The sequence below is a fragment of the Phodopus roborovskii genome, unplaced genomic scaffold (genome assembly GCF_943737965.1).
Source record: "Phodopus roborovskii unplaced genomic scaffold, PHOROB, whole genome shotgun sequence".
Taxonomy (NCBI): domain Eukaryota; kingdom Metazoa; phylum Chordata; class Mammalia; order Rodentia; family Cricetidae; genus Phodopus; species Phodopus roborovskii.
The window spans coordinates 4969369-4983969 of record NW_026126416.1 but is presented as its reverse complement, the minus strand read 5'-3'; the positions used below and the strand labels follow the sequence as shown (position 1 = coordinate 4983969).

The window sequence follows — 14601 nt, the reverse complement described above, 5'->3', positions numbered from 1 at the left end:
TGAGCAAGGGGTGCCATGAGGCACCTCGTCAGCCCGCTAGTGTTTATTGAGTGCCGTCGGCTATGGTAACGTAGCCTGCGTTGGTGGTGGGGTGAGACTTACAAACTTCAGCTCTGAAGGGCACCAAGAGAGACAGCGTATCTCTTAGCACACAGCTTGTGGGTGTGTCTATTCCCCTTCAGCCCACAGGACAACCAGAGGCTGGTCTCTCAGGCCTGCTGAGCACAGATCCCCCACAGCAAGGGGGAGCCTGGCAGCCGAAGGACAAGAGCTCCCTCTAGCTCTGCTCTCCGCTTCCCATGCTCTTCCAGACTGCAGTGAGGCCAATAGGCGTTCCCAGTGGTACGCCAGCCTCTTTCGACCCCATTTTCAAGGCAGTCTTGGCCTAACTCAGCCCAAACCAGAGTCACAAGCTGGGAGCAAAAGCAGAGAGCCATTTATGCATGTGCTTACCTGGCATGTGGGCATGTCTGGCTAGTGTCTTGGTGTCGCACCTGACCAAGGCAAGGATGCTACAAGCGTGGTGTCGGTCATCTCGGTAACGCCCCCAACCGCTGTGCTAAAGCCTTCTCTTGTGAAGAGCCGGGGTGTGGTTTTCGGTGTAGCCTAGCTGGGTCTCATCCCCAAAGACCTTCCTCAGAACCCCAAGAGGTATATTAAAGCTTTCACACTTACTTGACTCACCCTGCTCCCAGAACGTTTGTGCAGAACAAGCCGGTGTCATCCCCGGTCCAGGCAGGTCAGGCAGGCTAGCTCCAAAGAGGCCCCGCCCATGCACCCCCTGCTGGGCTGCAGTCCCCTGCAGTCCCTGATATACCCCCTTTGGAGTTTTTAGGGGATTTTTGTTTGTTCGTTGGCTGGTTTGTTTGACAGGTTTCCCTATATGTGCTAGGCTGGCCTTAAGCTCCTTACATAGATCAGTCTGGCCTCAATCCTCCTGCCTGAGCCTACCAAGTGTTGGAATAGCAGGTGTGTTCCCTTTGTAAATGACAGGCACAGGTCTGACCATGCTGGGGTCTGTATAGGTGTCTGTCTGCCTCACTGCTGGAAGGCGCCAGCCCTAGAACGCTGGCTGGCGAATGAAGTATGGGAGGGTGACAGCCTGGACACCCTTCCTCTCTCCGGCCCCCCCCCCACTTTTCATCACCGAAGGAAGAAGCGTGGAGGCTGATGGGAGCTCCAGAGGTCACTGCTAGCAGTTGGTCCTCAGCCCTGCCCCACCAAGGCTGGCTGCACGCCCGTCTCTGCCTTCCCATTCCTTCCAGTGTGTCTGGCATGGGCTTCTCCAGCGGGGCCGAGGACGGCAACCGCAGCTCTTTCTGGCTTCCAGACCGTGGTGGCGTTTTTTTGCTAGCAGCCCGGGAATTTCTCGCTATTCACTGCCCCCTCTCAGCCCAGACCCCTCTCACGCGAGCGTCAGTCCTCCTGGCCACGATCCCCTCGGCTGACTGGCGCTTCCTGTTTCCCTCTCTCCTGGGAAGGGGCATCATCACCCCCATTGGCGGAGCAAAGGGAGCAAGGACGGCCCCGTTGCAGTGTGTCTCCATGGCCGAGGGCCACACCAAGCCCATCCTCTGCCTCGATGCCACCGATGAGTTGCTTTTCACCGGGTCCAAAGGTGCGTGGGGACTTGAGGGGCCCACGGGGTTAGGTTCTCTCGCCCACGCCACATTCCTTTCCCAGCACGGGCTGTGAAGGCAAAAGCATACAGGGAACTCGCTTACCACCCTTACACACACACTCACACACACACTCACTCTCACACACCCACACAACACACTCACACACATACACATTCACACACACAACACACACTCACACATACACATTCACACACACAACACACTCACACTCACATACACACACTCACACAACACACTCACATACACATTCACTCACACACACAACACACACACTCGCACACATACACACACTCACACACTCACATACACACACTCACACACTCACACACACACTCACACACATACACCCACACACAAACATTCACACACACTCACACACACATTCACACACACAACACACACTCACACATACACATTCACACACACAACACACTCACACTCACACCCACACAACACACCCACACACACACTCACACACATACGCTCACACACTCACATACACACACTCACACACACACTCACTCACACACATACACCCACACACAAACATTCACACACTCACCACACACACCCCCCCCCCCCCCCCCCCCCCCCCCCCCCCCCCCCCCCCCCATACACATTCACACACACACAACACATACTCACACATACACATTCACACACACAACACACACACACTCACACACACAACACACTCACACTCACATACACACACACACTCACACTCACAGGCCCCCGGCACCCACACCATCTCTGCATCTGTCGGTCTCAGCTGCAGAAGTCCACAGTGCTACAACTGATCACAGCAAAAAAAAGTTAAAGACTTGACCAGAAGAAAGAATGAAAACCAATTTGTAGAATGCACGCGTTACAGGGGCCTGTATATACATCTATGAATATCCGTATGTGTATGTGTGACCCATACGCTTACACACACAGGGCAGGGGGTAGCTGTCAGCTGCGGTGTGGTTGATTGGTTCCAAGCCTTTCCATGTGCGCCTGCTACTTTGTCGTATACCGAGCGGTGGATGGGTAGGAATTTTCTTCCAGCGCAGGACACCTCGGCAATGACCAGAGAACTAACCGTTCCTTACGGTTCGCAGCCCCTCCTCTGCCTCCTGAGGTTTTTGTTTTTTTTTTTTTATGAGATTGCACAGACGTGCATGCTTCTTCCTCAGACATGGAGCTTGAAATGCCTCCCCCCCGCCAAAGGGCCCTCAAACTCTCCTTTCGGGCAGCTTCCTGGCTCCTGACATCACTACTCTGCCCTTCATGTCTCTCTCCTGTCTCTGGCAGACCGTAGCTGCAAGATGTGGAACCTGGTAACAGGACAGGAGATCGCGGCTCTCAAGGGCCACCCCAACAACGTGGTTTCTATCAAATACTGCAGCCAGTCTGGGCTGGTGTTCTCTGTGTCCAGCTCCTACGTCAAAGTGTGGGACATCCGAGACTCGGCCAAGTGCGTTCGGACCCTCACGTAAGTACTCCACCACCGGCCTGCTAACCAGGCCAGATCGGGAAGGCTGTTTCCCCATGAATGGCCCACTGGTCACAGCACAGCCTGAGTAGGTGGGCACAAAGGTCCTTACTGGTCCTTACGGGGACAAGGTGGTTAAGGGGACAGTTTCGGAACAACAGGTTGCTGAGCCTTTGACCTGTGCGGGCCCCTACCTTCGTCTCAAGCCTCCAACATCTGCCATTTGAGATGGATACACCCGTAGGAAGCCAAAACACCAGCAGGGGGCAGCAGCCTCCAAAGCCAGGCCGGCCAGCCGCCCCACAAATGAGCACCCCCCCCCCATCATGGTCCTGAGCAGGGGCACAAACTCTCCAGAAGTCAGGTTCTGTCTGTCCATCCTTATGTGCACATTATAAGCCACAACTTGTTTAGCTTGATACTTGAAAGGCAAACACAGGCTATTTGTGGCTGCAGGCTTATCCGGCGTGATGCAGTAGTCACCGATGATGTCTTACTGGACCTATAGAATGTAGAGCTCCTAGGAGGAGCCAGCCACACTGTATGCCATGAGCTTGGGTGATGGGTGATGTGTCCACCATAGGTTCACCTGTCGTAGCGAAGGCTGTGGTGGTGTGGGGTGTTGGCGATGGGGGAAGCTATGCATGTTGGGAAGGAAAGAGGTTTATGGGAAAATTGCCTTACTCCCTTTTGCTGTAAACCTGTTTTTTCTTTTTCTTTTTCAATGAAGTCTGGGGAAGGGGTAGTTCACCAAATGGCTATTATCACCTTTTTCAACTGGGGCTCAGAGAAGTGGAGTGATTTATTTCTACATGAACCAGGCTCACAGCCTGCCCCTAGGCTCTTCCAGTCTACACACACCGCTGGTGTGCACCAACAGGCTGTAGAGACATTGTGAGGTAGAGTGTAGCTCTCCCTTGGTCCTGCCTGTAGGAGAAGTTGTTCTGCCTGCACCGGGAAGGCATCCAGGAAGAAGTGGCTTTTCCGAGCTTGTCTGAGTGAAGTTTACTCGTTTTCCTGGCCTGTGTGGATAGATTCTTCTGACCTCAGGCTTTGCTTTTTTTCTCTCTCTCTCTCTGAATAGATCCTCGGGCCAGGTGATCTCAGGAGATGCTTGCATAACCACATCTACCCGCGCCATCACCAGTGCCCAGGGAGAGCATCAGATCAACCAGATGGCCCTCAGCCCCTCAGGCACCATGCTGTATGTTGCCTCTGGCAATGCCGTCCGCATCTGGGAGCTTAACAGGTCAGTGAGATTGTCAGGAGAATGGGTCCAGGAAAGGTCCAGTGGCCTCAGCATGGTGTGGACAGGGTGGACAGGACCTCAGTCCTCTGCCTCCAGCCCCCCACCCCCAGCCCCCTTTATGAGCTGGTCTCCTAGTCTTTGATCTGCTTTGCAGAGAGAAAGAGTAGACTGGCCTGTCTAACCCTCCAAACCCCTACTCTAACCAACTATCATCTGTTATGAGCAGGTTTTTCCTGCCGCCTGGTCCCACCACCTCACCAGCCCCAAATAACACACAGAGACACTGTATTAGATATAAAGCTGTTGGCCTGTTACTAGTGTTTCTTATCGGCTAGCTCTGTCTTAAATATTAGCACATTTCTATTAATCTAAGTGTTTCCACGTGGTCTCCACCGCAGAAAGGGTCCGGAATCTGTTCTCTTAACTTTCTCCATGTTGACTCCTCCCTAGTACTTCCTGGAAGCCTCCCTAGTCCCGCCTATCTTGCTTTCCTATTGGCCAACAGTGCTTTACTCATTAACCAATAAGAGAAACCTATTTACAGAGTGACATCCCCCATCAGTCATCCCCGGTTGGACCTCTCCCCGCTGCAGGTTCCAGCCCATCGGCAAGCTGACAGGCCACACCGGCCCAGTGATGTGCCTGACGGTCGCCCAGACTTCAAGCCAGCGTGACCTCGTAGTGACCGGCTCCAAGGACCACTATGTGAAGGTACCTGTAACTCCGGTGCCACCAGCTTGGGTCTGACTGGAGCCACCTCTGCTCTAAGGCCCAAATGATGCCGCCCTCATGTTTCCTCCTGTTCTACCTTTACCCCCTCCCCCCCCCCAGTTACCCGGGGGACACATACAAAACAAGGTGGGGGGGATTACGGCAATGGCCCCGCCCCAACGCGCGCGCATGCTCCTCTCTGGGCTCCGCCCCTCCTCCTCGGCAGATGTTCCAGCTGGGCGACTGTGTGATGGGCACCATTGGCCCCACCCACAACTTTGAGCCCCCTCACTATGATGGCATCGAATGCCTGGCGATCCAAGGAGACACACTGTTCAGTGGTTCCAGGGACAATGGCATCAAGAAGTGGGACCTGCGACAGCTGGAGCTCATTCAGGTCCGGGGAGGGGAGGGGCGGGGCGGGGCGGTTCAGGGCAAGGCCCCAGGCAGACCTTAGCAGAGCCCTTCCAAGACGGGCTGGGTTGCTGTCTACCTTCCAACCTGCTGTCTCCACCCTCCCCTCCCTGCACTGGGGACCCCTGCTCCCCACAAAGTCCTTGCTTCCAGTGCGAATGTGGAAGCCTCCGTCCAGGCTTCCGTGGAACCCTTGGCTTTAGCCTAGCTCTTCCGGAGGCGGAAGGCTTTTCCAGCAGTGCAGAAGATTGAGTGTGGGAACTGTGCACACTTCTGGGCTCTTGGGTCCCCTGACTGACGGCGTAGCTCAGCCTGGCTCCTGGGGACGCTGGGGCATCTCCATGATAGCTGTAGATGCCAGGAGCCGCCGGGTGGCAAGAGGGATGCATGTGTCCCCACCCGGGGGGGGGGCGGCTGGGACAGGCCCTCTCCTTCCTCTACACCTTATCAGCCCTGACCCTTCCCACCCCACAGCAAATCCCCAATGCTCACAAGGACTGGGTGTGCGCCCTGGCCTTTGTCCCCGGCCGGCCCATGCTGCTAAGCGCCTGCCGGGCAGGCTTCATCAAGGTCTGGAATGTGGACAACTTCACACCCATTGGTGAGATCAAGGGCCACGACAGCCCCATCAATGCGGTCTGCACCAACAGCAAATATGTCTTCACGGCGTCCAGGTGCGTGCAGGGCACAAGGCCCCGTTGCTCCCCGCCCCCCTCCTCCAGTCAGTCAGTGGTGTGACAGCTGGCTCAGGGCTGTGCAGCTGTTCCCCCCCCCCCCGCAAGATCGGATTCACTGAGCACTAAGCACCCAATGACCTGGGTACTGCGCGGGGCAGGGGACCAGGGAGCCACCGGACCTCAGGGCAGGCCAGGACTTGTCCTCCCAGCAAGCTCGCCCGGCCCGGCCCGTGCCCCGCCACGCCCAAGCCTCTGTCCCTCCAGCTGCAGCTCTGGCCCCCAGTGCAGGCAGTGCCAGGCCCTCCGTCCCAGGGGCACTACTCAGCCCGGATTCTTCTTTTCTCTCCTTGTTCCCACCATGCCCCTTCTCTCCCTCCGTCTCTTCCTGCCTCTCTACCTCTCCCCCCATAGTGACTGCCGGGTAAAGCTGTGGAATTACGTCCCTGGACTCACCCCCTGCCTTCCTCGACGGGTCCTGGCCATAAAGGGCCGCGCCACCACCCTGCCCTGACCCCTCCCCAGCCCTCCCCTTTCCTCTCTCGGTCTTCCCCTCTTGCCTTCGCCTGTCTTTCCCCCCACCTCGATCTGAGCTGCTTCCTCACGGTATGAGATTGTTTTACTCTTGACTTTCTTACTCTCCCTTCGGGCCCTGCCTGGCCCAACAGATTGCCCTGCCACCCTGCCTTGCAAGCATGGTCAGTGGGACCGAAGCCTAGGTAGCCAGAGCAGAGGGGGAGGCATTGAGGCCTGCAGGGTGTTGGAGACCGTGGCCCGGCCCCTTGCTGGTGCAGTCCCCACCGCTCCTGAGCAGTATTCGCCTTAGGCCAGCCGTGTGTGAGGGAGGCCGGGGATCTGCCAGCTGGTCTCACGTCCAGCATGCGAGCGCTGAGCATCCTCACTCTGTCCTCCGCAGTGACCTGACTGTGAAGCTCTGGAACATACGGCGGCTACCAGCAGCCCACCCTTGAAGTTAGGGCCGAGGGTGGCCAGACCCTCCGATGACGCACGGCCTGCACAGCGTGCAAGGGAAGCTGTGGCCTGACCTGACCAGACCAGCCAGGTGCACTGAGGACGCAGGGTGCTGCCCTTTCTCTTGCTCGGCTTCCTTTCTCGGTCCCCTCTGCCCCTCCCCTGCCTCCTGAGAAAGGAGAGGCCGGGGAGGGAGGACACTGTGAAGCCAAGGGCACGACCCCCCCCACACACACACCCCAGCTCCTCGCCCTCCCCACAGCTGGCCACACTGTCTCCTGCTGAGCCAGGTCTGCCCTTCCTCTGGGCTCTCAGCCCAGGGCGGCACTGTGAGCGAGAAGCATCCCTAACCCTTCCCCTTCCCCTATCCTCGGGGAGGCAGCCCGGTCCCCACCGTCTATCCTCGGGGAGGCAGCCCGGTCCCCACCGTCTATCCTCGGGGGAGGCAGCCCGGTCCCCACCGTCTATCCTCGGGGGAGGCAGCCCGGTCCCCACCGTCTATCCTCGGGGAGGCAGCCCGGTCCCCACCGTCTATCCTCGGGGAAGCAGCCCGGTCCCCACCGTCCCCATCATCTATCCTCGGATGAGTTAGCCCCGCCCCTACCGTCTATCCTCGGATGAGTTAGCCCCGCCCCTACCGTCTATCCTCGGATGAGTTAGCCCCGCCCCTACCGTCTATCCTCGGATGAGCTGGCCCCGCCCCCACCGTCTAGCCTCCGGATGAGCTGGCCCCGCCCCCACGGTCCATCCTCCCGTGAGCTAGCCTCTTCCGTGTCTCCTAGCCCCACCCTCTGGAGCCACCGCGCCTGCCTCTGAGCCCACCAAGGTAGTTCTCAGGTAACCATGGAAACCAGACGTAAGCCGCCGAGTCCTGCAGCTGACCCAATCTATGGTCGCCAACGCCCAACCCCAGTGGGGCGCAGTCATTCCTGGGGGTCCCCTCGTGCCGAGGCCTCAGCGGAGCTCCTTTGGGGAGAAGGTCAGCAATATGGCAGTTATCTAATTTATTGTTTTTATTATTTTTTTTTTAATTATTATTATGTCTTGCTGTTGCCTCCTGGAAACTGACTTGAAGTTTCTTCCCATCTTCTCCCCTCCGCCCTTGGCGGGGGGTGGGGGTGGGGAGATGGTCTTCTCTTTGGCGCTCCAGCCCGCTGCCCTCCACCCCACCCTCCTCCGCTTGGCGCGTGCGGAGGAGGGCAAGGCCTCTTGCATCCCGTGCAGCCTGGCCCTCACGTCCTTCTAGTCTAGCCCAGGTCTCTAGGCCGCCTGATGCCGCAGTGCCTTCCTCCATCCCGAGGCCTGGCATCATGCTGGGCAGCCTTCTGCCCGCAGCCCGCGTGTGTGTAATGCCTATGGGCCCCGTGCCCACAGACCCTGAAGGTCAGAGAGTCCACCAAGACGGTCGGCCCACGACCAGGGAGCCGGTGCTCGCCCGAGCCCTGTGTGGTCCAGCGCCATGCAGCTTGGGGGACTGTCCACTAGGGGGCGACTCGGGTAGTAAGGCCACCAACCCGACCCCCAAGCAAGGGGACAGGGAGCCAGCCGCCTCAGCCTCTTTCCCACTCCTTGTTCTAGAAACGGATTTTTCAAGCCTTAAAAACAGCCTGGGCCAAGGGCCCTCCCTCTTAGATTAGCACAGGGAGGCCCACACTCCTTTCTTACTTCTGCGGGGCTGTGGGCGCCGCTGCAGGGATGAGGCGGAATCGGTGTCTGGCGCCCCCTGTCGGAACAACTCTGAATTGCTAGGACTCGGGCTTGAGAGGGGTCAGCTCCATCCCTGGCTTCCCCTGCTCTTATGCTGGTCCATACATTCTCTGTTTCCTGGCCACGTTCTGGGAGCCGTGGGCCCCAGCTCATTCAGAGGACGTGGTGACGTGTGGACTTTGGACAGTTAGCATAGTGCATCTGCACTCGACCCTCCCCTCTGTGGCCAGGTACATTGGTGCCTGTCCGTGTGCGTGTGGCCCTAGGATGCCAGGGTCCATGCTGAGGACAGATGCTCTCTGGGCCATCCCAGAGCTGCGTCCGAGGCTGAAACTTATCGTGGCCTCTGCTGGACATGGTGTCAAGTCCGGGTATGTGGATGCTCAGGACGATGCCGATGCGCCTGGAACGCGGGCCAGCCGGAACATAGTCTGCCTGCAGTGACCAGAGATCCTCCTGCGTCCGCGCACTCCGCGCATCCTGGGAGTGCCGAGAAACTGCCTTGGCGCTCAGAAGTGATCGCGTCTTCTCCTTTACCCCTCACTCCCCGAATGGAAAGCCTGAACCTCACATCCTGTAAGAAAACCATCTGCATGACTGTTTACAAACTACAGAAACACATGAGACTTATCCTGACCCCATGGGCCGCACTGCCCAGCCTGGGGTGCCCTACTGTATAAGCTGCAAGGCCCGTTCTTGTACAAAGTGTGGTCTTACAGCCCCGCGAGAGGTGCTCACCGTCATTGCCCCTTCTGCCGTCTCTGATGGGCCACTACCTCATGGCGGGGCTGCTATGCTGTCCCAGCGAGTGTCATTGACTAAACTTGAAATACTTCAGAGCTCTGAGCGCATCGTCCCCAGAGCCATTCTGAGCTGTATTCTGGGAATGTTGGAGTCCCCTGCCCACTCTTTCAGGACTGTCCAAGGCACATAGTCGGAGCAGGCCTCTAGCTCTACCCATTGCACAAGAGTCCTACTTGTCGGAAGCACAAGCTGGCTGTGATTTGAGCACAATAGCAGGCCTCTGGGTAGACAGTATGGTCAAACTTGGGCCCAGGAGACTTTTCCCAGGTACGTACGCTCATTCTTAAGTTAGACTAGGGACGCCCCGATTCACCCATTTTCTTCTGGGACTTGTGGTATTCTTGTGCCCAGGCCACTTCTGTATGCTGTGGGGCCTTCCCTAGACCCCCATACCCCAGGCCTTTAAAAGCCCGCCTATAGCTGTACCCACCATCCTGAGCCTGAAGAGCCTGGACGAAGGCTCCCGTCTCCTGAGCCTTCTCCACATCCATGCTCCCGAAGCTGGTTGGCTTCCATGTGGGTAGAACTTGCCTACTGCCCCCACTCTTAGCCCTTCCCTGCACAATCCTGGGCCAGGACCCATCCCAGTATTAACCAGTCCAGTGTTTGCTCTTGTTGGAGAGACTTGACTCTACAGCGGCCAGATCCTGGAAGGCTGTGCCTGTAGCAGCCCTTAGAGACCGCCAAGGACGGGGAGAAGGCAAAGATCGAGGGGCTGACCCTGCCCAGCCCTGATGTGGTCAGAGTACCACCACCAGCCACTTGGAAAGAGACCGCTTCCGCTACGCATCTGGAAGTAGCCGCCCACCTTTGCCCCAGCTGCAGGCTTGGAACTGTCTGAGGCTGCGTGGCTTGGGCCAAGGGCAGTTTAAAGCACAAAACCATTCTTCTCCTGCTGTGGGGCTGTGGCGGTGGCAGGGACAGCACAGGCAGGAGGCTGTCAGGGTTTCATCCTCTGCCCCACCCTATCCCCATTCCTGGAGCCCTCCCCTGGAGTCTGCACCGGGTACAGCCACACGCCCTTGGCTGAGCCTGGTTTGTTTGTGTGGGCAAGGCCTGCCCTGCAGGAGCAGCGAATTCCTTCCCACCCTGTGACCCAAACCTTGGCATCTGGCCCTTTGTTCTTTCCAACAAGAAACTGCTTCCTTTGCTTAAAACAGTGGCTGATGGCCCCACTGAGCCCAGCTGTCCCCACCTGACTTCCCGGCCATTTCTGTTCTGTAAGAACAGAACCCACAGGGAGAGCTCGGGTTCTTTGACATCGTTGGTCTCTTTCCTGTGCCCACCCCTCTTCATCTCCCGCACCTAGATGGCCCTTGCTCCCCCCTGTCCACCTGCAACTGTGTGCTGAAAGTCATAAAAGACCACTGATGTCTTCCCGCCCCACCCCGCCGCCAGCTCTTACAACCATTGCCCCTGCCCAGGCTTCAGGGTCTCCTGGCTCATGCGCTCTCCTGAGACATGGTAGCACAAGGTGTGTATATGTTTTGTACCTCTGCTGATGACTGTACATAGTGTATGAAAGTTATTTAAGCCTCATGCTGTACATTTCTGTTATGGAATTGGATGTGTGTGCTCTGAGGATTTGTCATAAATAAAACCCGAATGGCCCTTGTCTGCCGGCGTGTGGCTAGTGGGCTGTCGACCTGTGGCTGGCGGCACTTTTTTAGGGGTGGGAAGTTGGTTAGGGGGCCGGTCTATGAGACGGGTCTTTGTGTTTGAGCCCCATGGGAGAACAGCGCTCTACGAGGAGTTTAGGGTTCCTTGGAGGATGTTACCTTCTCTCCACCTTCCATGTACCCTGCAGGGCCTGCGGTGGGTACAGTCGTTCAAGAGCAGGGCACTGGCACCAACTGAGCATACAGTACCGAGGTCCTGTTCAGGGCATTTGTTAGATCATCCCCGTTCCTGAATGAAAGGAGAACCGCCACAAATCAGGATCAGGACGGGGCTGGGATTCATTCCATCAGCCTTCGTCACCAAAGCAGCCCGCTTGCCTTCTCTAGGGCTCGGGACTGCCTGTGTGGGGTACATACTGGACATGTTTCGTTGTCAATATATTGAAAACCTCATATACAAAACCAGTTCCTCGATGGCTGTGACACCATTACTAGGTCAGCATTTTTCAGCCTTTGGAAAAGCTCTGCTTTCCACCAGCCTTTTCATTTTTTAGGGCTGGGAATGGAACCCAGAGCCTCAGGCATGCTAAGCACATGGCGTATTACTGACTTCCCCTTCCAGCCCCAAAACATTCTGTCTTGTCCTCCACCTATCTCTGCACACTCTCTGGTGTGTCTGGCCCTCTCCTTGATACGGTCTAAGATTAGAAGGTTCCACACCCTCTATGTAGCGGGAAGCGTCTTTTGTTACTTTGTTTCCAAAATGGAAAAGCCAAGTGGCTTCTGAGCCCACATAAGCCTGGAACGTTCCGTGCAGACTGGGGAGGATTCTGAAAGAGGCTTCTGCTCCTCCTGGGGAAGAGCAAGTGGGAGGGGACCCGTAGCTGCAAAGGGAGACCCAGTGGGCAGTCCTGCCCTACGTCCCAACCCCTTGGGCAGGCACAAAGCCTCCTGCCCTGGAGAATGGGATGGCTCCCTGAAGATCATTGATTTTGGCTGGCCCCCTGAGCCCCGCCCCATGCCAGTTTCCTGCCCCACCCTTGTTACCCAAAGCTCATGTTTTACTTAAGATCCGGTTCTATTCCATGGACAGATGCAGCCCATTGTGAACCGTGTGAAGTGACAACTGGGTATGGCCACCGGACTGGGTGTGTCTCAAAAAAAAATTTTAAGTGTGTATGTGTGTGTCCCAAATATCTTCCTCAACCACACTCCACCTTGTTTATTTTTTTTTTATAAAACTGTCATTTTCTTCTTTTACATGAACTCTAGTTTCATTTTCTTATTAAATTACAATTTAATATCAATTTTGACCTTTTATTTTTTTCTCTATTTTCCATTTTTTATTTATTTTATATAACCAAGTCCATTTAAATGAAAACAAACATTTATAGACAATATTTGGGAATTTGGGCGTCATTCTTTCCAAACTACTTCCTGCTGGGGGGATTCGAAGAAGATTCAGAAATCCTGGCTGTAGTCTGTCAGGCTGCTTTGTCCAGCTGTTTTGAATGTAGGATCACCTGGTACTCTGTTTCAGGTGGTCTGGCTTGATCAAACCACATTAGTCTGGAAGGAATCCACATCTTTTCATTTTCTGTGGAAACAAAAATAGAAATCCTTTTCCCCCCACCTTGCTTATTTATTTGTATTTTATTTGTTTCTGATTTCTTGAGACAGGGACTCACTATATAGACCTGGCTGACCTCGAACTCACTATGCAGAGAGCCGTGCCTGCCCCTCCCTCCCGAGTGTTATCAGGCCTGGGCTCTGCCTTACTTTAGATGGGTCTCACTGAATTGAGAGCTTTCTGGTTTGGTTGGCCATCCGGCCCCGGCGATCCTCCAGTCTCTGGCTCTGCAGAGCTTGGGTTACATGTGTGCACCCACACGCTCTGCTGCCTCCGGCGGGTTCCAGGAGGGTGATCTCAGACCACTGTGCTTGTAAAGCAGACACCAGCCACTAAGCCTCTCACTAGAACTGGATGCCTGCTGTTCATTGTCTAGGTCCTGTGGCACCTCAAAAGACGTATTTTTCCAAACCCCTCGTCTTACACACAAAGGGAATTGAGGCCTGGGAAGGCAAACCGAACGAGCTGCAGTGACAGAAGAGGCCCTCGAATCCAGCGCGGTGACTTGTGGGGACACCCAGTCTTGCAGGAGGTTTTATCCCAAAACCCAGTTACTGGTTGTCCTGTTTGATTTTATTTTTAAGATATGATACAGTATTTACCCCTGCACATTTGTCCTTCGGGGCAGAGAAGGAGCTATAAGGTATTAGTGAATCTTGCCTATTTCCATTTACTCCCATGAATAAAGTGTTTAGCCCAGAAGGCTTCCTGCCTAGCAGTCACGGATGGCAGCTGATGGAAATAAAAATAAGCCAGGGAAACAGGCCAAGGGGAAAGTGTGAGCAAAAACCTCCTGGCTGATGAAGAGATTAGCAAGACCTGGGGTTTGTTTGCAAGCAGGTGAGCTTAAAAGATAATGCCAGAAAGATGTGGGCCTAGGGAGGACCAGCAAGGAGAAGGCATCTCGGGTCCTAGTTTTTGTTTTTGTTTGTTTTGTTTTTTCGAGACAGGGTTTCTCTATGTAGCTTTGGAGCCTGTCCTAGAACTCACTCTGTAGACCAGGCTGGCCTGGAACTCACAGAGATCTGCCTGCCTCTGCCTCCTGGGTGTCGGGAACCTCAGGTTCTTGGAAGTTTGTGTGCAGGAGACAGCTGGGAACTTCAAGGCATGGGCCTGTGAAGCCATACCCTGCTTCACAGCGGACAGGGCTCCAGCCAAGTCCAAGCATGCTCACCCATTGAAGGAGCCTGCATTTCTTTTAAGGAATGATATGGTTTCCTATAAGCTTTCCCAGTGACTGAAGGTTGAGCTAGCAGGAGACAGGATGGTGAGGGAGAGGAGACCCTGTATAGACCCAGAACACCCCAAGGACTCACTGTCAGGCAGATCTCAGTAAGACTGATTCCAACAGTGGCATAAGAAACAGCAAGCACTGATCCAGTCCCTCCGTGTGTCAGGGGAAGGATACTTTGGGGCTGTGGTTTGGGCGGTGCCCAGCCATAATGCTTTTTATAGCATGGTTCTACCTACAGAGTTAACCACACTCTCAGTGAACACACACACACACACAAAGACCCAAGTCAATCGCTGGCCAGGGGACGGTGCTGTTTACCAACAAGAACACTGCCCAGCCTCTACGAGAGTTCAGAAGCAGCCTGGGCTATGTAGCAAGACAGTATCTCAAATAAAGGCTGGCTACAGTGGCACACATCCGTAATCCCAGCACTCAGGAAGCAGAGGCAGGAGAATATGAGTTTGGGT

General features: G+C 55.6%; 1 protein-coding gene across 1 annotated transcript in view; it reads left to right on the top strand.

The window, feature by feature from the left end:
* The window catches only part of Kif21b (kinesin family member 21B), a 46841-nt gene extending 35573 nt beyond the window's left edge, over positions 1-11268 (top strand). The window contains exons 29-35 of the mRNA XM_051183207.1: positions 1482-1618; positions 2940-3120; positions 4205-4369; positions 4963-5080; positions 5307-5477; positions 5969-6168; positions 7085-11268. Of these exons, the coding sequence (XP_051039164.1) occupies positions 1482-1618; positions 2940-3120; positions 4205-4369; positions 4963-5080; positions 5307-5477; positions 5969-6168; positions 7085-7139 (1027 nt within the window). The 3' untranslated portion in view covers positions 7140-11268. The remainder of the gene's footprint in view (positions 1-1481; positions 1619-2939; positions 3121-4204; positions 4370-4962; positions 5081-5306; positions 5478-5968; positions 6169-7084) is intronic.
* The last annotated feature ends 3333 nt before the right edge of the window (positions 11269-14601 follow it).